Below are 27491 nucleotides of genomic sequence, written 5' to 3'. Positions count from 1 at the left end.
AAACCGGTAGGGGACAAATAAACATGAACACTATATGGCAAGATTTGTCCAAGAAAAAGTCTACATCCCCGTCCCATTGGAAGTTAAATTCAAAATTAAAGATGAGAAAATTGCATTATGGACATGATACCTATGCATTTCGTTTACCTCCAACGACTGTGAAAGCACAGAATTTATTCTAAACCTTTATAAAGGACTATGTGCGGTATTATGCATTTTTTGCCCCAAAATTAAGTTTTATGAAAAGCTTTCAAAATAAGGTGGAAGATTGTTGAAATCATATTAAAAATAGTTATGTAAACGGTAATCACCACAGTGATGTCATAATGTAGAAATGACGTCATGAAGATTGTCTTATTTTGATAAATTGATGTTCTGCAGCAAAATATGGGTGTTTTCCGATGGTTTTTCGAGTGGGAAACATCGAGCGCAGGCTTGCTCAAGTACCATTTTCTAGTAAGATGTGTATACTTATATGAACAAAAACATATGTTAAAATCGTACTTGAGCAGGCATGCGCTCTATTTTTTTTAATGGAAAATATTGAGAAAAAATAACAATATTTTCATTTGTTTGCAAAATTTCGGGAATTGGGTCATTTAGGTGACGTCAGAGATAAACAGCAGATTAATAATGAATAAGCAATAATGATGAAATTAAAGTGAAGGGCACCCTCTGTACAATGATTTATGAGGATTTGATACTCATACGGTACTATTTAAAAATTGGTTAAACTTGGGGGCAGATAGTTGACCATACCGCACATAGTCCTTTATAGCACGTTGGTTCTTTTGCCCTGCCCTGGAGCCAGTAGCCATGAATTTTGCAATTTAAGGAGGCCGATTTGTGTTTTTTTGCGGAAAAACTACAATAGCAAAACTCTTTATTTTTTAACCATATGTAATTTAAACCAACTCTAGCTTATATGAATCGACCGTCTGGTTCTTTTAAGGGACCATCTCAAAATAGAGGTACATTTACTATAGGAATGCATAGGAAACTGTCATTTTCCGCACATAAAAGCAGTTTGAAAAAATACTACAATAGCTTTTTTTCTCAAATTGTTATATATGATTAGTAATAGCTTTTCCTACCTTATATGTAAAAAACACAAAATTCTACCGTCTGGTTTTTAGTGGGGGCCATCTCAAAATATTAAAATGCACCAAATTTTGCTATATATTTGGATCATCACGAATGATGATTGGTATAATGGACTCATTCCAAAAATGAGGAAAATATCCTCGAGGATAGCATCATTCTGTATTTAAAATTTCAACAGCGTACAATTTTTACTTTTTCTTTTATGTTATTTCTTATAACGTACTCCTACAATGCTTCATTTTATCATAACGTTATAAAAGCGCAATGGCAATGCTCCCCTACCGCACAACGTAAAAATCGTGTAAAAAAATAAAAATTTCCTTTAAAAATCTAAATATTTTTATCTGTATTTTGTTTATTGTGTTCAATTTTATAAATGATATCGAAAAAAATTTATAAGAAGTATAAAACAACTGTATTATATTAGAATGTGCAAAAACATGCGCAATGCAAACTAAAGTCGGCCTCCTTAAAATTTATGGACATACATGTATAACCATAGATTTAGTTGTTTTCCAATATGTGTGGGAGTAGTGAAGAAGATTTGAGAATGGGGTCTTTTTGTAAATATGGCCCCGTTTATTATGCCCCGGGTGGTAAAGGTATAAATTTCACAATTTACATTGTTCTTAACCTATACCTGCTTTAAAAAAAATAAATGTACTTTTTTGAAGAATTAAAAAATATAAATCATATTAATTTTATTAATTGCATGCGACCATAATCTTTTTCCTTCATCCAATCAAATCAGCTGAAAAGACAAAACAAAATAATAATCAGATGAAACGTAAGCACAGAGACGCTTTAACTGTATATTTAACCATATTACAATAAAGATTTGCTTTTCACTACATATCAAGCTCCACTACGATAAAATGGTGTTTTTAACCAAACGAATTGCATGATAAAAATATAAAGTCTGCACGGAATATAGGAAAAATCAAATGACACTAAAACCTTTTCTTAAGAACTGATAAATTACTGATAAAACAGATTTCATTCAATTTTACTAACTTTTTTTTTCTCGAAATTAATGAAATAATCGTGAATAATTCAATGTTGGTGACAATGAAAACGATATCTAAACTATTTTTAAAAAGAATTGACGTCTTTTTATATGTTAAAGTAACCTAAACAATTGAGATACATAAGATAAGTAAATGTAGAGCAATTCTGTTTATTTAAATTCTAGATTACACCTATTGCAGTATACCCTACTAAATTTCGCAAATACGACTCTAAGCATTATCAATTTCCATCAGATGTTAATTTTTAACCAAGGAAACTAGTTCTATTTTTATCTTGTTTGATTGTTTAAAAAAAATTCAGTTCTTTTTAGAATGTAGATTTTGAATATTTCGACCTACATATATATATTTATCAAAAAGCAAATCAAGTAAGTGGAATTTAGAACCGTTTTTGTAATAAAACCACTTCAATTTATCTATACAAAAATTGATCATTTTTATCTATGACATTTGTACAAATGAAAAAGCAACTAATTCTACAAACATACGTAGGCGGATCCAGAGGTAGACTTTGGCATTGGTCACCCCATAGCTGTTCCTGGCGATACACCAGACTGTTCCAGACTTGCGGGCGCTGTGTATAGTCAGCAGGGTGTGGTCAGGACTGATGTGGTAGTTAGATTCAGGAAAACCTACCTCACCACTCACCTATGATAGATATTGTGGTTTCACAAATATTCTAGGATATCAATTTTTCCTGGATTTAAATGAAAATCACAGTTTCTAGGCCTAGGGTGTGTTATTTAGTGGCCTATGCCTAAACAAAATGTAAACTACACTTCAAGAAACATTTAATCTAGTGGATCAACCTAACAACGAAATCCATGAACATTTGCTATTCAACGAATGTAGAAAAACACAGTAGTTTAATTGCTAATATTTGTTGTTGATATTTTATATTTTATGTCTTATAATAATTTTTTGGACAAGTTATACCAATGTGTGTTCCTAAAACAATATGGGCAATTCAAGCCACTTTAAATTTTGTTTTGAAGTTAATTCAATTACGATTATGTGATTTGGAAACTGAATCTTACCGATACGAAATACCAAAATATGTTTGGTTCAGGGATTCCGGAAGCATGGCAGCGAAAACTGACTGAGGAGCCCGTTAATGCATAGACGGAGTCCGACAAGAAGTCGATAACGGGCATCACTATTAACAATACAACCATGTGCAAAACAGGTATGGTTTAAAACTAAATTTGCAAAGCGTCATAAATACTGACACATTTTTAAATTTTTTATGATGATAAATCAAATCAAATTTTCATTTGTTGAATAAAAAAACTTACCCCCTACAACATACACATTTGTGTGGGCACTGTCTTCTCCCGCCCTATTTTTTGCTATACATGTGAACACACCTTCTTCTTTTAAAGATGTTTCATATAAATGCAACCGATTTCCTTTTTGAACAATATTGTTATTTTGTATCAGCCTCTACAATGTTTAACAAAATATTTTTAACTTTTTAAATTTTGAATCTGAAATTTAATACAAAGGACTAAGTGCGGTTTTATTCAATCTTTGCCCCCCAAAATCAAAGTTTTAGAAATAGCTTTAAAATAAGGTGAAAGAAAGTTAAAATCATTTTGGAAATTAAGGTGTAAACGGTTATTACCACAGTGACGTCATAATGTAGAAATGACGTCATGAATATTGCACTATTTTGATAAATTGATGTTTTGTAGCAAAATATGGGTGTTTTCCGACGGTTTTTTGACTGGGAAACATCGAGCGCAGGCTTGCTCAAGTTCCATTTTTTAGTATAATATGTATAACTATCTGAAGAAAAACATGTGTTAAAATCGCACTTGAGCAGACCTGCGCTCTATACTTCCGAATGCAAAATTTAGAGCAAAAATGAGAAAATCTTCATTTGTTTGCAAAGGACTATGTGCGGTTTTATGCATTTTTTGCCCCAAAAATTTAAGTTTTATAAAGAGCTTTAAAAATAAGGTGGAAGATAGTTAGAATCATATTTAAAATATGGGTGCAAAAGATTATCACCACAGTGACGTCATAATGTAGAAATGACGTCATGAAGATTGCCTAATTTTGATATATTGATGTTTTGTAGCAAAATATGGGTGTTTTCCGATGGTTTTTTGACTGGGAAACATCGAGCGCAGGCTTGCTCAAGTACCATTTTTAGTATAATGTGTATATTTATCAGAAAAAAAAAACATATGTTAAAATCTTACTTGAGCAGACCTGCGCTCTATACTTCCGAATGCAAAATATATAGCAAAATTGGAAATATTTTCAATTGTTTACAAATTTGTGGGAATTAGGTCATTTAGTTGACGTCATAGATAAATAGCGAATGAGCAATGATGACTAAAATCATGATTTTAGTTATAGGCATCCACTGTACAATGATTTATGAAGATTTGATTTTTATTGGACACTATTTAAAAATTGGTTAAAATTGGGGGCAGATATTTGGCCATACCGCACATAGTCCTTTGCGGGAACTAGGTCATTTAAGTGACGTCATAGATAAACAGCGAGTGAGCAATGATGACTAAAATCAAGAGTAAAGTTAAGGCATCCTCTTTACAATGATTTGTGAAGATTTCATTTTTATACGATACTATTTAAAAATTGGTTGAAATCGGGGGCAGATATTTGACCATACCGCACATAGTCCTTTAGTAAAATAATATTTGTTATCAAAAGCCTATTTTATAAACATGTATGCAAACATTTTATTTTATTAATTTAAGATGTTTTAATCGTGTTATAAAAGAAAACAATTTCACATTACATCCTTAAAGCTATTCATAGTATATGCATATATATAAATATATATATATATATATATATATATATATATATATATATATATATATATATATATATATATATATATATATATATATATATATATATATATATTAGAAAACGTCTAACGTCATTAAGAAGCCATATGATGTCAGGAGGAGGAATTCCAGTCACGTGACAATCAATTGTGACGTTGTTTCCAAATATCACTGTACTGTGATCCAAAATGGAGGCTTGTGGTGGAATAAAATGAGTGTTGGTAGAAATATTCGGCCCATCTTTAAAAAACAAATGTACAAAATACTCAGAAACCAATCCTGATTCCCTATAATCGTTGAAGTGTGTTATATTTTTGCAAACTGAAACATTGAAAGCAATTTTCGATTTAAATTTTCTTTTTGGTATTTGTGTTTAAATTGCAACTGCATTATGGAACTAACACACTTATATCTATTATAACAGAAATTTTAAGCATTCATATATGCAAACAACATTAGTATAGCCATTAAATTATTAAGTCATAGTATAAATACCATCCATGTATCAGTATACGTTTGAATCATGAATGTTCAAGGGAGACATTTACTTCTGGCCTTTCTGGCACACGAATTTACAGCCCCACGAACGTATACATGCATTTGTTTATTAATGTTTTTCGTTTTACAAAATAAAACTTGCTACTGACGAAATCACGTTTCCGAAAACTCGGAATAATTTGCTACCCACGAACATAGAGCCCCACGAATAAAAATGATTCCACAATATTTTTCTTCATACCTCTATTAGGTTCCATAGATACTTAAAGGAAAAGCATAATGAAAACTCCGTGCGTGTTCTTACCAACAGTAATCAGTAAAAGTTTGTAGGAGACATGACGACTTGTATTCACATGACATAGATATATTCCAGAATCTGATAAATCCGCTCTTGTAATCACAAGGTTTGTGCCAACCTGCTGTACATTGCTAGGAAATGATCCCTGGAACAGATGCAACATTTGCTTAATACAATAAACAATTACACGTGACTTTCTATAAAGAACAAGTGTACATAAGGCAACCAGGCATATACCATATAATTTGGTTTACAAGTTATATTTAAAAAATTCTACTTATTTATAAACTGTATGTATATTTTTTAAGAGTGCACATATTGTTGACATATTTTTCTACTGTTATCAGAATTAAAACTGCAACATACATAATGCTACCCCGCCCCCAAAAAAGAAAAGAAATCAAAGTACTGAAGTACTGACGGGAGTTGATTTTATCGATTTTTTTGGTAAATAAACGATATGTTTTTGTTTTTTTTTTTGTATTTTTTTGGCATGGTAAGTATTTCCATATATTATTTGAATTACGCATATTTTTATTATATAAATTCTCCGACAGGACTCTCCTGAAAATCCCATATGAATCTTATTGCATAATATTCAAGCAATTAATTCCATCAAACTACGTATCAGTAAGTTCTGAGAAATTGCATGGGTTCATGCAATATTGAATTTTAGTCTCGTTCATCTAGATTGACGTTCGGCTATCTCCGTTAATATCCGACAAGCGAGAGAGACTCTGTGCTTGTCGGAGATTTACGTAGACAGTCGAGCGTCTGGTTGAACAAGACTATATTGAACTCTGGCGTAGGAATACATACAATGTCCGAGTACAATTAATATTTAAATTGTTCGTACCATTTAAAATCTGATAATTTACAAGGTATATATGGATAAGTTTCCTTGAAACAAGTCTTTAGAATTCACTATCGAGCATATCGATTAGAACTATATGTTGGCAGCAATGCTGATTTGTTCTTTGGCACAAACACTGTTTCACTTTCGGTTTGCCAGAGTAACTGCATAGGAGAGTTGATTAAAATCAACTCCCAAAAACAAGCATGTAAATCGTATTGAAATTACACAGTACCCATTTGATTATTTTTTTTAAATATATCTCTTATAATTTATTATCTTGGCTCCATGTTTCTTTTTTATATTGTGTATATTCATATGAATTAAACCTGTAATTTTGAAATGTCAATTTATAGTTACATTGTATTTGTATTATGCTTGATATGACTATATATAGTAGAACCTACGGCTTCGTAGTTCCAGGTTATAGTAATCTGTTCTGTACTGGTTGTGTTACAAGGAATACTGACGTCATCTCCAGATTTCAGTAAAAGAACATCCGGTATGGAAACAGTTGGCTTTAGATGATTGTCCAGTGCCTGTATTGGATTTGTTTGTGTAACTTTGAAAATAAAATCATAGACTATACGGGTTGTTCTTAAATCATGGACGGTATTCGTTATATGTAGTTATCATCATTGCATGGTATACATGTCATTTTTAATGGTAATACAGGTTAAGCTATCACATATGTGGTAAGGAATAGATAGACAAATAACTAAATTCATATATGATACAATGAGAATAAACACTGTTTAGAAAATTTAAACTATGATATACCTTTCTAGCTTCATATATGATTTCTAGATCTACTTTTTGGATACATTGCATGTTCAGTTATCACCAGAAATGCTGCTGTGCTAGTTTACATCATTTCAGTATTAAGAAATTATTCTTTGAGTATTATGAGGTGATAAAATCCGATAAAACCAGAAAGACTTGACTTTTACCACGCCAAAATATGGTAGTGGTAATGGTAGTGGTCACTTCAGCATTGTTAAACTTTTAATGGGTTATTCACATTTAAGAAAAACTTATTAATTAATAAATAGATAACAGACAAAGCCTATATAAACCCCCTCCCAAAAATTGCAACTCCCAGATAGAAAGCGTTGTATGATTCTTTTTGTCTTTTTAGTTATAATTTATAATTTTATTTCAATCTCACCTTGAGCATCGTTAAATGAGTATTTCAAAGAGAAATAGAAACCTAAAAAGAAAATTTATAGTTGATAAGCATATATATTTTCATGAAATAACAAACTAATAACAACTGTTCCTCAAAAACTGCTATAATTTTTTTGATAAAGACTAAAATAGCATCCATGAATGGTTAACATATTTTTTTTTTGCAATTTTTACTATCAGTATGACATTATCTTAACATCCAGTATTAATACAAATACATTAAGCATTAACATAAAGACATCCATAAAAAATATACAGTTTTATGAAAATAAGATCAAAACAGTAAATTTGATAAGACAAGTTATGCTAGTACAGTCGGTTCAAGCATATCTTTTACAACATACACCATAGCATAACATTGAAATCTAATAGCATAGCATTGAAATCTCATAGCATAGCATTGGAATCTCATACCATAGCATACAATCTCATAGAATCACATTCGTCATATCATATCATAGCATACCATAGCATAGCATACAACACTATTTTAACTGGGTTTTAAAAGTTTTTATTTAAAAAAATAAATGTTCACATAATAGATTTGTGGTAAACTTTGGCTTCTTATTATTTTACTTCGAAATGTGTGGAACTATTTTGTGTTTGGAGCCGTTTTTGTTCAAATCTCATAGCATACCATAGCATAGCATAGCATATCATATCATTAAGCCCTTCATTCCAATTTCTCATAGCATAGCCTACAAATCTCATAGCATAGCATACAAATCTCATAGCATATCATTGAAATCGCATACCATAGCATAACATAATATTGTAAAAGATATGCATGAAATGACTGTATTACTTAAGAATTGTTGACAAATCAAGGACTGAGTTATAAATGTAATACCATATCAGAAAAATAAAGATTTATATCTTTTTTGTATTTACAATTTGTAAACATTTTTGCTAGTTTTTTGGGTGATGTATGTTTTGTTATTAATACATTTTGCTTTCATATCGCTGTTTTCAGTGATACATATCAATACATAACTACACAAAAAAGTATTATCTCATGGTTCTTTATTTAAATATACCATCTTAAATAATATGCAAACCGACTGCAATTAGTAATAAAAATACTTTTAAATTGCCTAACTGGAAATGTCTCAGATAAAATAAATTACATGTACCTATTACATTATTTATCCTGAATCCATTTTTACTTGAAATGACAAATATTCACCCAATTTTAACAATATTCAATCTAAAATACCACCATGTAGATTGTCATTACAACAACATACACAACTTATACTCTTGATTATCAAACTAGCAGAGTGTATCATTTTACCGTAAAACACAATTGTAATCATAAAACCAATCATTTACATTATGTACGTACCAAATACAATTATAAATCCGGGTTGCATTATTTACATATTCTCTTACAAACACACAAGCACCTGTTCTCGACATGTCATTGAGTGGTGATAAGAGTGTTACACTGACCGAGTTCTGTAGAATATAGATTGATAAAAGAAAAACGACGGACCCTTTGGCCACCTCGTATCACGCAACGTTTGATTTTAAATATAACCACTATTACACAAATGTACTGTCAACTTTCTTAATTTTGTGGATTTGATCCATATACATATACGAGTTTTAATTTGTTTTTCACATGATCTGTCACATATGATACGAATATGATTCCACATACATATGATTCTCATATGACCACACGACTTTTATATGAAAGGGGAAACATATGTGTTGAAACTGTCTATCTATTTGATTCTTTTTTACTTTGATTAAAACAAAGTTTTGAGATTTTTTTAAATTTCAAACCTAACTTTTACATTCAATCCTTGTGTTTGGGAGCCTGATTGTAATAAAAATTCAGAAGTTTTGTAAAGACAATCAACCTGTTTTATCTGCTATATGATGTGAAGAGTGCTTACATATAAAACGTTTAAACATTGTCCTCATAATTACCTCTACTGAAACTGAATTGAAACTAACTACATTTTTAATGGACTATTAAAACCTTCTGTCCAAATTGTAAGTTTTATGACTCTAAGGTTAGGGGTTAGGTGTGGCCGAAATGACAATATAGTGTTCATGTAACAAATAATTAAAAAAGCGGCGTCTATTGACACATAATAGAAACTAACAGCATCTAGTTAAAGACCATAATGCTGTCATTCTTAGGACGACGGATCTAATTTGCTTTGCGCATATACATGTATATTGCGCTCCGAAAAAGGTGATTGTTACGAACATCGAGCCCCTAGTACTATACGTTACAATTTCTTAACCTCAGTGAAAAATCGCTTATGACGCAACATATTGCTGTTCAACGTCATCAATACACATTTTTATATTGCATGTCGTGGGCCTCCTTGCTATTATTTGACATGCTGAAAAACACATTTTAAACATAATTTAGCTTGCATTTTGTTAGGGGATGACAAAGTTCTGTTGTGAGTTGTGATTAGCTCAAGATATTTGTAAACATCTTCTTAGATTATTTAACAGAGTTTAAGCAAGTGAAAAAATCATTTACATTCCGATCCGCATCAGCACCCTAATCGAAAGATGATATTAAAACCGTCCCTATGCTTAGTTTTTGAAGTATTTTATTTCAAAATATGTATAAAAATCTCTAATATTTTTTTTTTTGCTTTCATAAATCAACTTCGAAATGATCAAAAAAAAACTTTTTCTTATAGTTTGCGCTGTTCTTTTCATAAACAATTGAAGAAAATTAACATCACATCGGACTTTGAAATGTGACATTGAAAAAACAAGTTCAGTAACACTGGCATTTTTATTTTGTATCATTTCAAAATCATCATTTAAGTATAATATTTTAATTTGGATACAAAACCTATTGCAGAATTTTTTAATCAATATTTTTCTCTTGCAAGAACGCCTTTCTTCATTATGTTCAATGGAAAAACAAAAGAAACACACACTATTCTTTTATATAGTCCCTACTAAAAATCTAATTCGGTTTTCATAATATTTTTGATTGATTTTGATATATCTTAAAAAACTCTAACTATTGTTAAAATTTCATAAAAATCACTGTAGAAGAGAATTGGGTCCGCATTCCTTAAATTAGATTTCTTGTCACCTCAGACATGCGTTCTAGCTTGGGAGTGGTGTTTGTATAATATGTTTAAAAGAATTGTTCCATTCTGCTCTTGAATTGTAATGAAAGAAAGACTAGATAATTAGAAACGAAAATTAATAAACTTGTCTATCAAAGTAAATGAAAGAAAGACTACATAATTAGACACGAAAATTAATGAACTTGTCTTTCAAAGTTAAGATAGTATGAAAGTCTTTGGCAAGAGTTCGAACTGGAGGGGGGGGGGGTGTAACAGAAATGGATTTATCTTTCTTTGCTTGTTCGTATTAGACCTTATTCATTGAAAAGGAGAAGTTGAATTTTATTAGATAACTCAAAACAACCAGACAAGAAGATTAGTCATTTATTTAAAAAAAAACAGAATGTTTTTGGCTCTTACAGAGCTTCAGTTCGCAATAATTTCTGGGAATAAATATTGTGTAAAACAAACACACATCCCCACATTAAACAAAATACTACCTGTAATTTAAAGTTCAAAGTGTGTCTACCTGTAATTTAAAGTTCAAAGTGTGTCTACCTGTAATTTAAAGTTCAAAGTGAATTTTGTCTTGTCGTATTTGGTTTAAGAGGTAAGCCTAGGTATGCTATGATCGTTGTCTGCGTGCTTTTTACGGTACATCAAAATTATACATGTATCTAATATTTTTATTTGTTTTTAAAAATTAGGGAGTTTTTTTTTAAGAGAAAAAAAGGATAATACATGTATGGACACAAATTGTACAATAAAAGCTAAAGGATGGTTGAAACGTCTGTCAATAAATTGAAAGTATAATACGTAATTATTTTAAAACTAGAGTATTTTTAACGATTTGTATGTTACAAGTGTTTAAATAGACTATTCAAACATAATTTCATTCAATCATTCATCCAATTGAAAGTTTACAGAATATTGAAATGTAATGATGCAATGAAGTTCAGTTACTTTCTCTAACCTTCCACTCAATGTATGATTAACTGGTTAGCTTATTTAAAATGAAATTAATAAAAATTAAACAAAATAAGTTTACTTCGCTTCAACGGCCTGATGGAGCAAAACAAAATTAGGTGCACTTGTACATAAACCATAAACAGTTTGATAGTCAAATGATGACAAATAAAACAGTTTACGTAGAACGTACATCAAGTGTTTAATTTCAATAAATGGCGCCAGATTGAAACAGGTAAAGCCAAATACAGTCATAATATATTGAATATTTAGATCGATCGGAAACATAAACAAACTTATGAATTTTAAAAACGAGTCTGAATGTCTAAAGAAGTTGAACATAATTTTTCTTGATATATTCAACAACAAGTTATTCTTGCTTCATTGCAACAAATAATATCGATATATGATAAAATATTTGGTTGATAAGGAGAGGAGAATCTTATTATAGGGCATTTCCTGAAAGCAGTCGAAATGAATGGAGTCCAAGGAACCCTGTTTTTCTCCCTTGTTATATCCTTGGTCTCGATGACCCAGTGTATATGTAAGTACCAGTTTTGTCTGAGCTGCTTTTTTCATAGTATAGCACAATTTGCTACCCAACAGTATAAAAACAAGTAGTAGACATTTATGAATTTAAAGACTATGTTCTCATCAACACTCGGTCATGCTTAATTAAAGCGATTTTTAATTTCAAGAATTTAAACGGTAAACTAACGAACAATCTTTTTGGAATTTTTTCTGAATTACGACAGTGTAATAGATAGTGTTTAGCACTTTCAGATTTACAAAACTGTTTCTTGAACTACATGCAAACGGTTGTAATTTTTGCAATATTTGATCATTGGCCGACAGAATTCTATTGTTATGATATTGTTTACAGATAATATACGAAAGCATAAATGCTTTCGATACAAAACATACCACATGAACGGTCGTGAATAAACACAACACAGTATACTCCATAAGATATTCTTGTTATATAACGTACTCCAAAAAAAAAACACGCATGAAAGACCCATTTGAAAACAAACTTATGAAATTGCAACCGGTTAAAAAACTGCTAGCGTTATTCTGCGGAGCTTGACCTATCTACATTTTCCAACTTCATCGTCGCATGAGCACATTATACTGAGTACGCATCGACTCACATGGTTTTATGAGTTTATACTTCTTTTATCAACAGGGAATATAATTTTAATACATATGCTTGTCTGTTTATTATTTCTCCAGACAACCTGGCCTCCAAGAGACCAACCTGGCAGATACCAAGCATCAGCATCTATCCTTCAGAGAGAGCCGTAGATAATCAGAGGGCTAACCGCTCGGCGGCCGGTAACCAATGTGCTATTTCTGACGGGACACCACACGGTGCCATTTGGATGGTGGACCTCCAGTCTATTCAAGTTATAAACAACGTAATGATTTATTATAGGACAGAAGACAATACATGGAGTAAGACTTCGTTTATTCTTAATTTGATCGTATGTATTTTAACCAAACGACCAGATATGTTTGAAGAGATATATTCCCTTAAGGTGGTGAAACTCGGTCCCCTTCAAAGTGAAAGTTTCAACAACTGTTTTTCCTTTCGTTTTAGTAATAATTTGTAGTGCGAACAGTTTGTATTAATATCATTAAGCATAAAAAATATCGTTTAAGTGAATTTTGTTTAAATGTGTTAATTCTTTTTTTTTTTTAGAAAACAGCGTTTATGCAAGCAGATTCTTGGGGTTTTCTCTCTATGTCTCCAACACAACGAAAAAAGAAGATGGAATCCTCTGTTTCCATGATACTGCTTATAATGCCGGATCCATACCAAGTTCTATGAATATCAGTTGTCCAGTTAGTGGGCGCTACGTGATATACTACAACACAAGGGAGGGTAATATATCTCATATCCCGACCTATTCCTCGGAGGCGTACATAGAACTCTGTGAGGTGGAGGTATATGGTAAGCACATGTATGTAAAATGTTGTTTTTGAACACTCGTATTCTAACTAAGAGTTCGTGGCAAATATGAATATGTTGTAAATCAGGCTCAGCTGAAGTGACAACTATTATTTTATAATTGTACCAAGTTTACTAATACATGCATAGATATTTTACGGTCCCTAATTAATTAGCAGTTTCCAGCGTTTTAACTGAAATATTACTACATAAACAACAGATGTAAACGAAATTTCATTTACGCAAAGTTTGTTATGTATCAATTTTTTCAGACCTGTGATATAATAAGGCAATAAGCATAAAATCTACAGGAATATTTAATAGTACAAAAACCTTTAAAATGTTCATGAATTCATTCACTTTTCAAAAACTTCTGTTTGAATTTACCCCTATAAGATGATTGCAAAACAATTTCTCAATAATAAGAAGGAGAAAAAACCAAATCTATTTGTCGTAATACTTCTATAAATAATTCTTTCTTAAAGGATATGACACAATATTGTTTTCGAAAACATGGTATATGTTTGTTTATTGTTCATATTCACAATTACTCAAGTTAAATCGTCTACTTCTTTCATCCATACACAGATAATATCTAAAAAGCCGAAGTAACCATGATATTTACAAGATTTTTTTTTCTAATGCACTAGGTCATTATGTTATATAAATAAAAAAAAGTTTGATGAAAAATTTAAAATACATTATCACGACCTTGAACATAGCTGACAACAATAACGATTTTACAATAAGGTGAAGATACAAAGCTCCTCTTACAATTGAGATCAAAACAACATAGAAATGATATTGATCCTCGATACCTCTTAACTGTTGCAAAATTATTTATTTTGTTTTCATCCTATAAGGTTGCCCGGTTCTCGGTTACAAAGGTCAATTTTGTAATGAACCTTGTCCAGAAAACTGCCAACACTGTCACTTATATAGCGGGGAATGTCTTGGAGCCTGCAACCCAGGCTTTTATGGGAACCAATGCAAATTCTACAATAGAAGTAAGATTTATCTTCACTTAAAAAAATATATATATATATAACAAATGGTACTGTTCACTTGTTAAATAAAAGCGGTAAAAGGCACTGTTTAATATCTTAACTGTTTACATGTTTCTTCTAGTTAATATCAGTTTAACAAGATTATTCTTTACAATGTAGATAACGTGTGAACCATATATAGTAGATACTTGTGTGAACCATATATAGTAGATACTTTTTTAAAGAAATATATCCTTAACGGGGAAAGATCACGGTTGTTTTTTCTTCTATTTTCATTATGTACAATGCTTTAGTAATGCATTTTTACTAATCAATCAAGCGTTGTTAACATTAATAAAAATATATGAATTTTGCACAAAATCGTAAACATGCTTTATTTTAAGATACGTATTTCTCTTCCTTAAAGAACTGACCATACATTGTCACTCACTAAACGTTAATAATTCATAAAGATATTCATAATTCTTTATTTCTTCTTTCTTTGATTTAAGAACGCTTGCGTCCTAACCCGATCCGCCCTAATGATTTATTTTGTTTGTTTCTGACCTTTTTTTGCTTAGAAAACCTGGCACTTAATAAACCAACATACCAATCGTCGACTTATGAGCATTCAACTAAAAGTGAAAACGCTGTTGACGGACTCAAAAGTGACTCCAGCACTGATTCAGGCCACTGTTCGTACACCGCGTTGTTACAACCCTACGCTTTATGGAGAGTAGATTTAATGCAGCAACGTTACATCGAGAGGATAACCCTCTACCCCATGACTTCAAACCTTAATTGGAGTTAGCAAACTGAATATAAAACAAATACGAACAATGAGTGTTAATTACAATTTTTGAAAAATAAATTCGAATAAAAATTTTAGCCGATTATAAACAAGTTGTAGTAAACAAAACCATACCTTTGGTTTTAAATCCATTATTTTAAAGAAAAACAATACAGTGTATTTCAAAAGACTAAAGTTAATAAATTCGATGAAATATTTTACAACCATACGTTGTAATAAAACAAATAAATGCCAATTATATAATACAAAACTAGAAACGAAAAATGTACTGATAAAGAAAGAGTATATTATGAACATACAACTTATTGTTCCTTTGTTTTATCATAGCTGAAAGTAACCCGAACACGGAGAAACTTCTTGGATTCTCCTTGGTAGTTTCAAACACAACAGACCGTAACAAAGGTGTCGTCTGCTACAAAGACACGCACCATACAAAATGGACAATACCGGCTTCGTTCGATATAAGGTGTCCTGTGATTGGTCAATATGTTATGTACTACAACGAACGACTCCCAGGATCTACATATCCAGCAGGTTACAGCCAGCATGCCCAGTTTGCTGTATGTGAGATCGAAGTTTATGGTATATTTCATTTTAATTATTTTAAACAGGAGCTCTTTTTGTTTTTCTCAGTACTCAAATTTATTTTTTTTTAAAATTCATTGCATGTAAAAATGACACAGAGTCTACAATTTAACCAAAAACTATGTTTATGCTTTCTCCGCGTTTTGTCCAATATCTCGATAAATATAAATACTTTTAAGCTGCGTTTATAATCCATATTTTCTGTTTTCAAATGCCCCATTGGCTGCGTTCGGTTGATTAATGGAAATTTTTAAAAAATGCATAATCTTTCATATTTCCATTATATTTGTATTGTTGCTATGTGTCTTTTTATTTAAAATACTGAAAATGCAAAACAATTGCATTAAGAATTATGAATATGACACTACAGGTTATGAAAAAAAAACTACCAAAAAACCAAACAAACAAACAAACAAAAAACCGTGATAAAATAACCCCAATAACTGTAACAAAATTTATGATTAAAAATTGCGGTAATGTACAGCCACATTATTTCTAACTTTGCATAATATGACTGGTTATTTACTTCTGTTTGGAGGTTGTCCAATACCCGAGTTTACCGGCCTGAGTTGTAATGTGCCTTGCTTGACGATATGCCGAAATTGTAAGTTGATATTTTACATATAAGTGTCTTTTACATTATTTATTCTTCCTTGGATGAAAAAAAAAATGGTTCTACCCTAGCTATGCAACATGTTATTGCGGAAAGATTACATGTTTCAGAGGGGTTGATTAGTTGTTAACCTACATTACAATCCAGTATAATACTGAGTCTAGTTTTTGATATTAAGATCTGGAAAATCTTGCCGTCTTAAAACCCACGTGGCAGTCTTCAACAAAATCGCCTACTTCAGTGTCAGGCAATGCGGTTGATAACAAGAAGACTATACGGACCGCTGAAGGAGGCCAGTGTACATCAACTCTACCGTCGACTGAAGCCTCGTGGGGCGTCAATCTGGGAGGAATGTATTGGATAGATCACATTCTCATTTATTTTAGGACAGATGACAAGCCTTGGGGTTAGTTGTTATGTAAAGATTTGTAACAAACATTACAACTTACCAATTTCCGACTTAATATCAATTGCAATGACCCGTGGAATACATGTACATTAAAAGCTATAGATTCAATTTATTGTATGATTTTATAAGTCCCAAACAAATACACTATTGACCAAATATGAATGTAGCAGGTAATTGTGATTGTTAGGATTAAATTAAGGAAAACTTGAAATATAGTAAAAATTTATCAATACATACAGGATTGAGGTGGATGTAATATGCGGCATTCATATAGAAATGGGTGTCACTTTTGTAGATGAACACAACGAACTCCGAGGTATGCCACTTGGCTTCTACTTATACATCTCAAACACTTCCAGCACACTTAACGCTGTTCTATGTTTCCACGAACATGCACACACAATTCACACTCTTCCTGATGTGATGAATGTAAGCTGCCCGTACTATGGACAATATATCATCTATCGTGTTGAACGGAAAGCAGGGGTTACCTATCCTACAAGTTACTCCGAGCATGCACTTGCAGACTTGTGTGAAGTGGAAGTTTACGGTAAGGGATATATTTGTGATTAATCGAAGTAGGTAACAACATATGGCATGGTTAGTCAATGTCAATTTCGCAGAACCTACAAAAACATTGTCTTGAAATGAAAACTTTTTTGTTATTTCAAACTTTGCAGTCTCTTATAAAAAGCCCGCACACATTGTATTATATTACCTTGACCGGTGACCCATCGTTTCTATAGTAGACCTATTTAGGTGATAAGACAAAGACTTGGACCGAAAAGATTCAGTTATTGTTACAAATGACAGAGTGCATTTGAAAAACTGTATTTTAATGAAAATTAAGTCCATATAAAACAAACCACAATATAGTGAAAGTAGACAGTATAATTAAACTATTTCTATATAAAAACTTCATATTTCATAAAAAAAAAATAAAGATGAAAGATAAAAAAAAGCCACGCTTACATGTACTTTGTTCAATATCAGGCTGTCCTGCCCCGGTCGTCGAATTTCCGCAATGCAGTCGTAATTGTCCTGAAAACTGTGAACAGTGCTATCCAGAAACAGGGGTCTGCAAAAAATGTCATGAAGGGTACAAAGGCATGGCGTGTGAACTTGGTAAGTAAAACCCGATATCTTTGATGTATCTCTTACTTTGTTTGTCGAGCAAAACTGACTGTGCAAACATGATTTCCAACGTATGCTATAACTATACAGATGCTCTGCATGGTGCTTGGTTTATAAAACAACTTTTGAATGAACAAACCTTAGGCTAGAAAGCAATATTTTTAACACATAAACAAAAAACTCCAGTTTTTTTTCAGTTTACAATCCCGAAAAGTGCTATTAATTCAGGAAACAACAAGCAAACCTTGATAGTCTTATGTAAAATAAATAACTGTATTTAAGGAATGAAGAATCTTTTTTGAGCACTATGAGGTTATAATATTATTCAAAGAATGATTCCTTTTTTATGTTTAAAAATTAAGCATTTATACGATTAAATATTGGACTATTGCATATTAATGTGATTTTCATTTATTTTTAATATGCAATAGTCCAATTGCAAACCGATAATACGTCATTTAAATTTATTGGACTGAATATTACAAAATCTATTCATAGTGTCATCACAGAAAAAGACACTCACAAATGAAAACATTTTTTAATAGTGTGTCATGCTGCTGCGACCATAACAGTATCCCCAAACTCTGCAGTTACTGGTACTAATAACGGAGCCATATATTCAGCCGGAGGGCTAACACTACCGTCTGACGGAGAGCTCCATGTGGCGTCTATCTATCTTTCTTTGTCAGAACAGTCTTCAGATTTGTCCTACTTGTATATGTCCATTGTTAATGCTGTAAAATTCAGTGTGCTGTTTTTGTCGGACGAGACGGGGTACACTGAGGTAGGGTTATATACACCTTGTTGTTTATTGTTTTAACTTTCGATTTTGTGAGCTATTATTACCAGTACATATCGTGTTTTAGTTTATGACTTCAATTAGTTGGATATATCAAGTTTTCAATATACTCCCTCACATTCTTGTGAACCTAATAGAACCCATTTATGGTGACGTGACGATTAATTATATGTAATAAACACAATTATAGGTTTTTTTAAATAGAACGATTGATTCTATGCCAAAAAAAAGTTACCTTTTTTTATGAACATATACAATTAATTTGAAACCATTAATTATTCGTCTTTACACCTTTACCTAGCAGGATTTTTAATCACATATTTTGTATATATTACCCCACGCAACAGAACAGCATGCGTAGTTTTATGAGTTTATTTTGTAATATGTACATAATTTGTTAGTAATGCCTTCTGAAATATTAACCGTTAATTTCTGTCTTATTTGCAGTTTGATCGGGCGGTCGTAGGTCCTTTCCGTGAACGGTTCACTGCACGTGCTAAATTCAACTCTAAAACTCACGCAATCCGCATAAAAGTTCAATACAAACAGTCGTTAACCATATCCGATCTGAAACTTCCTTTACGAACATGTTATCTAAATACGGTAAGTATGTGAACCAAACGATCAATATATCGGTGATTCAGAATTGTAAACCAAGAGCAAAAATAGAAATATAAAAAAAGAAAAAGCTAAAAAAGAGTATTTAAGAAAAACAATTGGAAAGATACAGAAATGTATTCTAATGTGTCTGTTTCTTTGTGTTACAGACGAACAGCCATGGGCTGAATTAAGGAGAAAATCGACAACATAATATGGAGAACAGCAATAATATTATCTGGAAATACGATGTGAAGAACTATTAAAACTAACATTTAATGAATTAAGCTCTTCAGTCATTTTGTATGTCTGTTATGCATTGCACCAATTTATCATCAATTGATAACATGTGTTCTTAGAGACAAAAGTGTTGCGATTAACATTGACTAGTTATATTTCCATATTTTTTAGCCTACTTAAAAAATTAAAAAGAAATAGTTTGAAATGACAGTTATGTTAAATTAACCTCACTTATCATCAGAGAAATATAAATTCATTTATAATTTTTAATGTGTGTTTTGTAATTGTTCAATATTATCATACAGTGCTTTCAAACTTGCACAAAGTTGCACTGCTAGATATTTTATCACTCTTCAGTTAATATATAGTATGCACCTTAGTCAATATTTATAGATAAACATTCCTTTAAAAAGTGCAGATAAGAAAAGTACTCCTCTTCATGGTTTTTAGCTTACCTTGTCTTGATGTCAACAAGTTTCATAAAGTCAATGCTTATCCCCAAGTATTGTGTTGACATTATCATTTTTCTTTAAATAAATTAAATTTGAAACTGAGTAAAGTAATCTCTACAAAGAAGCGGGTCTGAGCATTTTCGCCAGCGTTTGTTATTTGTGCATATTATTTTCTTATACTTACATCCTTTTTGCACCAAACAATGTCAGTAAATAGTCTTTATATTTGAAAGTCAGTACATTTATCCTCCGAATAAAAGATATTTAAGATTTTTAACACACTGAAATATCACATGTCTAACCCTTCATCTGTAAAAATCATAACAAACTTGATAGTATAATATGTACAACAAAATTAATGAAAATAGAAATGTATGTAACACAATAATTGGTAATTGTGTAGAATTGAGATTTTCATCATTTAAATTGGAACGCACAACCCTTTCATAAAATGGAAGCAAGACACATTTAAGCGTAGACCTTGGACTCTGATAATCAATATATCAGGTTGAATATACCACTTAAATCAGAACGTTATGACTTTTAACAAATAGAGGGTTGGGCATGTGATATTTCAGAATAAAACTATATGCAGCTAGGAGATCAATTATATAACACATACACATAATCAGGATGGAAGATTATTGTTAAAAAATTTAATTTTATTCTGTAAACCATTGATGTCGTTTTGAAATACACACAGAAACGTCTAATAGCTTGCATGCATAGAGGCAAATTAGCCATTTGATATACTAGTATGCACCAGGTCTCGTGTATATTTGAGCTTTGATGAAGAAACAACAATATAAATTATGCGAAAATTACAGTAACGCTCAGAATATAAATACAATAGCAATTTTTTGCCCTTTGTTGCATTTTAAATGAAAAATTTTTTTTTGAAATTATGATACGCAATTTGTTGTATCGTCTTTACTTTATAAGTAAAAAACATTAAATCATACTAAACACAATCTCCAAAATATATAAAATAACCAAATTATGCTATTTTAATGGGGCATTGTCATGATTTTGGTCAAATTCTTTTTTTCTCTTTTTATTATCTACAGTGCCTTAGGAATGCATTTCTAATGATCAAATTAAATTTGAGAGTCAGTCGTAGAGTCATATACAAGATACAGGGAGCATAATTCTTTGTCATGTAAACAACGCAGCAACGTTAAGGCGTTCCGATGCTAAAATACTGCTGAATAAACGATATTATTTGAATCATCGCAAAAATACTTGGACCGGGAGTATTTCTTAAAATTTGTGTGACATTTATTGACGCCGATGTTAAGCAATATGTTTGATGCATTTTTGTGACGTCATATGTACTTTTTAATCACATGACGGGCGAATCCTTCTATTGCAAATGATCTATTTAAATCTCATCAGCGCAGGTGATTAATGACAATAAATCATACATAATTTTTAGAAAAAATCCTTTGTTAAATTATATACATGTTTAGTGAAACATTGTAAACATTAGAGTAGTAAAAATGATTTTAACCAAAATCCTGACCATGCCCTTTCAATGAATTTGATCAAGAAATCATCTGTTTCCGGTAAAATTTGTGTAAAATTTAAAAAAAAAAATCACAATGGATTCATTACCACAACTTTTCGAGTGTGAAATGCCTCTTGCATAGACTTTTTTTCTCTGTTCCATGAATTTTTTTTTGGCAAATCGATGATCAATGATTTTGTTTTGCAAGTGTCCTTATTATATTTTTTTTCAAAACAACAATTAGAAGAAATAATGTGCTAGATTGCACTTGCATAAACCTCATTATATCAAAAAAAAAAGAAAAAATAATCTTCCATAACATACGAGAAGATCAGCTGATTTATTATCAAATTTCAAGTGTTGTTCTTTGTTGTTTTTTACTTTTTTTTCTCAAATTGTGCAAAATCAGTATTTTGTTTACTATTTGCTTTATTATTTTTCAATAAAAAAATGGTAGAAAAACCATGAAAACAGACATCAATTATATGTTAAAAGAACATGTATAATTTAATGCTTTTTTGTACTGAGTTGTTGTTTACGTGAAAGTTTAATATTAAAGTGCACATGAATATTCAAAAAGCATGCGTCCGTATCATGTCAATTTTTTAAGATTCGAAACAACTATGATTTTAAATACATGTAGTTGGTTTTCATATGTTGTTTACTAATAAAAATATTTTTATGAAGTATGTTTGTATGTGGTACCTATATAAAAGAAAAAGTCTTTAAAATGGTACAGTAATTTAGTGTTTTATCAAGAAACGTAAGAGAAAAAAAGATTGTATAATTTCATTTCGACATAGAAAACTGAAACTGAAATAGTTTTCAATAGTTTTCGTGAAAATAATCCAGATATTTGCCAAAAAAAAAAAAATAAAAAATTAATGCTACATTATGGTAGAAAAATAAAAGTATTTCAATTATATTTGAAAAAAAAAATGGACAATTGGTTAAGATAGACAGTTCTTGTGGATAAGATTGATATTTTCCTTTTCATATATATTTCTGACAGTGTTAATTCACTGATTGTGATGTTGTCAAAACGTGCTGTTATGGTTTATGAAGTATTATTTTTATTTTGTTTACTAATCTCGCCTGTACACAGCTTTTATTTGTTTAATTAATTTTAAATAGAACATAACAAACATAGTGTTCTTTATTCCTTGATTATTATATCTGTTAGCTAATGGTATATTTAGGTATGCAGCAATATTCATATATTGATATTAAGAGGCAGTCTACGATAGAACCATGCAAAATCAAAATTTTATAATGAAGGGTGTAGATTAATTTTCATAGTTTATCTGGATATATCTAAAGTATATTGTCTATTTTATCAAATTTTCATGGTTAAATTTATCTGCACCACTGAAATCCCCCAGATAAGACCATTTCTATTTTTAGCTCATTATTCATAATAAATTTCATGCATGAATAAGGCTAATTTCATAGAGTCATTTAAGTATTAAATAGAGTTTAATCATACATGGAGTCAGATTCACATAACATCTGATACAAATACCTTTGATTTGGTGCACACATATTTTTTAATTCATTCGTTGATTTTAAGCTAGATGATCAAATATTATAATAAGATAGGTAATATCCAAAACACACTACTTCTCTTAGTAGGATATAAAACCTCAAGAAACGTTTTAAATTTAGAGTTTCTTGGTTCAAACAATAGAATTATCCATAAAAAAATATATTTGAAAGGGAATTTGGTTGCAAATAAATATTAAGCTTATATTCCGGTGTTTAAATTCGGGATTTTTACAAATTAAATTATCTCCCTTTGTGGAACTCTCGTGTAAAGAAGATAAAGAAGAATGATTGGAGAAAGCCAGATGTCAACAAAATGGATGGTTTGAAATGTAGTTTTGGTGAAAATTGTAAAGAGAAAGCAGATAATATACTTTAGGATTGTAAGAAAAACACTTCAGCACACTTGAGATTTTTAAAATGTACCTCTGAGTCAGATTTTGTACAAATACCAGAATCATCGTGCTGGTGTGCATGGGTTGAGGCTGTCAATTTTCAGCGGGCGTACATGTGCTAAACACAGGCAGGAATATGGAATTCAGTGGAAAAGGAAAAGGAGAACATGATGTCATTCACTACATAAACAATCTCAATCTGGCATAATCGCGAGTGGAATTACATTCATTCAAAGCCGAGAGATATGGATGAAGCTGAGCACACATTTTCCAACTGGTTCTGGTAAGAAAAAATTGCCTTTACCCAATGACATAATTCTTAACAAACCAAAAATATTTATATAACAGTACTCTTATGTGTACCAGTAAATATTGATAGGACAAACTACATGTATGTATATGCATAAAATAAATGCACATCAATATCAAATTAAAACTGCCCCCCTCCCAATTTGATTAGATATCTATGGAAAAGATATACAGTTCAGTGTTTATAGTGGTATAGTGTTCTAAACTTAAAATTTACTTGTTGAAATACTCATACAAATTTGAAAACCTATTTTTATTATTCAAGGAATGAATTAGTGCTTTTATAAACCAATGCTTGATCTCAATTTCCTTACCTGTTGTCACTGATAAATTATTGTTTTGATTATGAACAAAAACTCTGTTAAATGAACCAACGTTTACGGGGAAATTAATGCATAATGGGCACATCAGAATGATCAGATGTTTGGAATTTTACCATTAATAGGTGTTCGCAGAAAACGCATTGAGAGAAAACTGTGTCAAGATTAATACAGATCTGAAGGAGGAGTTGAAAGGTGTGTTTTTTACACAATTGATTGACTGAATTATTATGATGTATTCAACTCATAAAACTTTGTTGTACATTACATATGAAGCAGAAAATATAAATACAAAGGAGTTGAGGAGTACTACATGTAAGAACAAATGTTGTCCAAAGATATTTAGGGGGGGGGGGGCACGCCAGGCCTGGATCTTTCATTTAAGTATTTTAGAGAAAAACAGGTTTATACATAAAAATGTCTTAAAAATCAAAGGGAATTTCAAATGGTGAATGTATTTGTCCCATTAAGATACATTTGTAGCATTATAGTTTGTATTCATGCTAAAAACTTATTTAGCTGGACAACATTAGATTAACTGATAATAACAGTGTCTTTAAATGGTTAAAAATCTTCAATCATCTACACTTTATATTTAGTTATTATACAATATGTCTATTGAGAGTTCAACTAATCAACATTTGGGATATCCAATTGATACTTGTATATGTACATTAGATATTGTGTATGAAAATCAGAAATAAGATTTGGCTATATTTTTGTTAATATATAGACTACATATACATTACCGGTATATTAGATATACATTAAATGTACTCTTTTGTAGAAATATGCTGTTTACTACAGAGAACTACAGATTCTGAAGCAATGGACGCTGATATATCTTTTTCTAACCCAAGAGGTATAACAGTGAAAAAATATTACATGATGTACAAGATGTTTAATGACGCATACTTGGCATTATTATCAAAGATTATCATAGATATTCCAAATATGAACTTTTTGACCCGTAAATTTTCATTATTGCCGCATGGGTGGTATATATGTTTCTTGAACTGTATGGTTGAATATCAGTTTTACAGTTCAATGAGTTTAAATGTGATTCAGGCACAAGGACAATGCTAAATGTAGATAAAAGTCACTGTGATCATCTTAGGGATCGAGGTCATTCAAAGATTGGCTGCCACTTGAAATGATTATCATATGTAAATTTTACAATGCATAATTTTTTCTGAAATGTCATATAGTTGTTATGAAAGCTGTCAATGCTTTACATGTGTATTATAGTGGTACATATATGTGTGTATCCAACAGCTGAGTTTAGTCTAATACTTTGAATACATATATTTTAATGAATATACCGGTATATATTTATTTTCAGATTTTGATCTTCTGTCATCTCAGAAAACTGTGGGGTCTGATCAGTCCAAAGATGAAAGAACAGAGCATGAAATCTTAAATGAAGCTGTGAAATTATTGTCATATGGAAAGTACTCCCCTGTAAAATCACAGCCATCTATGAATCTTGATCAACTTCAGTATTCAAAGAGAATTGTGATACATGCATGAATTCATATTATTATATTTTCATGTTAAATACTACTCGAAAACCATTGTCAACCTCCGCTTCGCGTCGGTTGACAATGGTGTCCTTGGGGTGTCAATTTCAACTGTTACCCTCCCAAACAGGCACTATTTATATAATGTTAGTCCTCTAATAGCACTACATGTGTATGAGTTGATGACGTAAGTCTTCTGATAGCGCTACAGGTATAAATTGATTATTTTAGGCCATTAATAGACAAACATGTATCAATTGAGGATGTAAGCTAGATAATAGCACTTCATTTATGATTTGATGATAAGAGTTGTCTAACATCACTTGTATGAATTGATGATGTTATTTGGCCAAAAGTGCTACATGTATGAATGTTGGCTAGTAGCTCTACATGTATGAATTAATGATGTTAGTTATTTAATAGGGCTACATGTATGAATTGATAATTTTATTTGTCTAATAGTGCTACAAGAAGGAATTGATGATGTAAGTTTGCTAAAAACATTACATAATTAATATATGAATTGATGTTGTCTGTTCTATAATAGCATTTCATGTACGAATGATGATGTTAGTCCTCTATTAGCACTACACATATATGAATTGATAATGTTTTTGTACTAATAGCGCTACAGGTATGAATTGATTGTTATTTGGCCAATAGCGCTACGTGTATCAATTGAGGATGTAAACTTTATGAATGATTTGATGATAAAAGTTGACTTATAGCACTAGTGTGAATTGATGGTGTTACCTGGCTAGCTAATTGTGCTATACGTTTGAATTGATGATGTTCTTAGACTAGTAGCGCCACATGTATGAATTGATGAGGTTACATGTATTTGGCTAACAGCGCTACATGAATTAATGATGTTATTTGGCCAATAGTGAAACATGTACATACATGAATTAATGATCATTGTTGTCTTAAATTGCTACATGTTTAAATTGATGATGTTATTTGGCAAATAGTGCTTCATGTATGAATTGATGTTGTTTGGTTATCAGTGCTATATGTATGAATCAATAATGTTATTTAGCTTTTAGTGCAACATGTATGAATGATGATAAAGGTTGTTCAATAGCACTACATGTATGAATTTATGATTTTATTTGACTAAAAGATAAGTGCTACATGTGTGAATTGTTGGTGTTTGGTTATTAGTGCTACATGTATACATGTAAATTGATGGTAATACATGTATTTGTCTAACAGTGTTAAATGTATGATTTGAAAATGGATGTCTTATACGGCTACATGTATAAATTAATGATTTTATTTGACTAATAGCACTACATGTATGAATTGATGTTGTTATTTGGCCAAAAGTGATACATGTATTAATTGATAATAGTTGTCCACTATTGCTACATGTATAAATTGATGATTTTACTTGACTAATAGCACTACATGTATTATTGATGATGTTATTTGGCTAATAGGGATACATGTATTAATTGATGATGATAACTTTCTAAATTTAAATTAATTGCACATCT

At 30.9% G+C, this 27491-nt stretch overlaps 2 protein-coding genes and 1 long non-coding RNA gene across 3 annotated transcripts; 2 read left to right on the top strand and 1 right to left on the bottom strand.

Annotated features, from left to right (window-relative positions):
• Positions 1-1838: 1838 nt before the first annotated feature.
• LOC105344880 (neural cell adhesion molecule 2) lies at positions 1839-9221 on the bottom strand. The gene is made up of 9 exons (XM_066087569.1): positions 9143-9221; positions 7778-7819; positions 7017-7171; positions 5763-5901; positions 5052-5200; positions 3428-3575; positions 3170-3288; positions 2621-2780; positions 1839-1855 (listed from the first exon to the last, which is right to left on the bottom strand). Exons 1-9 carry the CDS (start codon positions 9168-9170, stop codon positions 1839-1841), a joined length of 957 nt encoding a protein of 318 aa, XP_065943641.1. The 5' UTR covers positions 9171-9221.
• Positions 9222-13150: 3929 nt separating this feature from the next.
• On the top strand, positions 13151-20121 carry LOC117686973 (uncharacterized). The gene is made up of 12 exons (XM_034462953.2): positions 13151-13277; positions 13525-13776; positions 14637-14780; positions 15341-15565; positions 15898-16152; positions 16694-16759; positions 16947-17174; positions 17473-17727; positions 18171-18302; positions 18857-19095; positions 19558-19713; positions 19878-20121. Exons 1-12 carry the CDS (start codon positions 13205-13207, stop codon positions 19899-19901), a joined length of 2049 nt encoding a protein of 682 aa, XP_034318844.2. The 5' UTR covers positions 13151-13204; the 3' UTR covers positions 19902-20121.
• A 3487-nt stretch (positions 20122-23608) lies between these two features.
• LOC136276234 (uncharacterized) lies at positions 23609-27163 on the top strand. The gene is made up of 4 exons (XR_010714691.1): positions 23609-24126; positions 24598-24667; positions 25260-25334; positions 25815-27163. It is a non-coding gene; the product is annotated as an uncharacterized lncRNA (long non-coding RNA).
• The last annotated feature ends 328 nt before the right edge of the window (positions 27164-27491 follow it).

The sequence above is a fragment of the Magallana gigas genome, chromosome 1, assembly GCF_963853765.1.
Source record: "Magallana gigas chromosome 1, xbMagGiga1.1, whole genome shotgun sequence".
NCBI lineage: Eukaryota > Metazoa > Mollusca > Bivalvia > Ostreida > Ostreidae > Magallana > Magallana gigas.
This window is presented reverse-complemented; position numbering and strand designations above follow the sequence as displayed.

Bases quoted from the DNA above. Each gene is read 5' to 3' on its own strand.
- LOC105344880 (XM_066087569.1), bottom strand. From the start codon at position 9,170: ATGCAACCCGGATTTATAATTGTATTTG. The intron at 7,172-7,777 runs GTGAGATTGAAA...TTATTTTCAAAG, and splicing joins CTCATTTAACGATGCTCAAG to TTACACAAACAAATCCAATA. The intron at 2,781-3,169 runs GTAAGATTCAGT...TATCTATCATAG, and splicing joins TATTTTGGTATTTCGTATCG to GTGAGTGGTGAGGTAGGTTT.
- LOC117686973 (XM_034462953.2), top strand. From the start codon at position 13,205: ATGGTGGACCTCCAGTCTATTCAAGTTATAAACAACGTAATGATTTAT. The intron at 14,781-15,340 runs GTAAGATTTATC...TTTTTTGCTTAG, and splicing joins ATGCAAATTCTACAATAGAA to AAAACCTGGCACTTAATAAA. The intron at 19,096-19,557 runs GTAGGGTTATAT...TCTTATTTGCAG, and splicing joins ACGAGACGGGGTACACTGAG to TTTGATCGGGCGGTCGTAGG.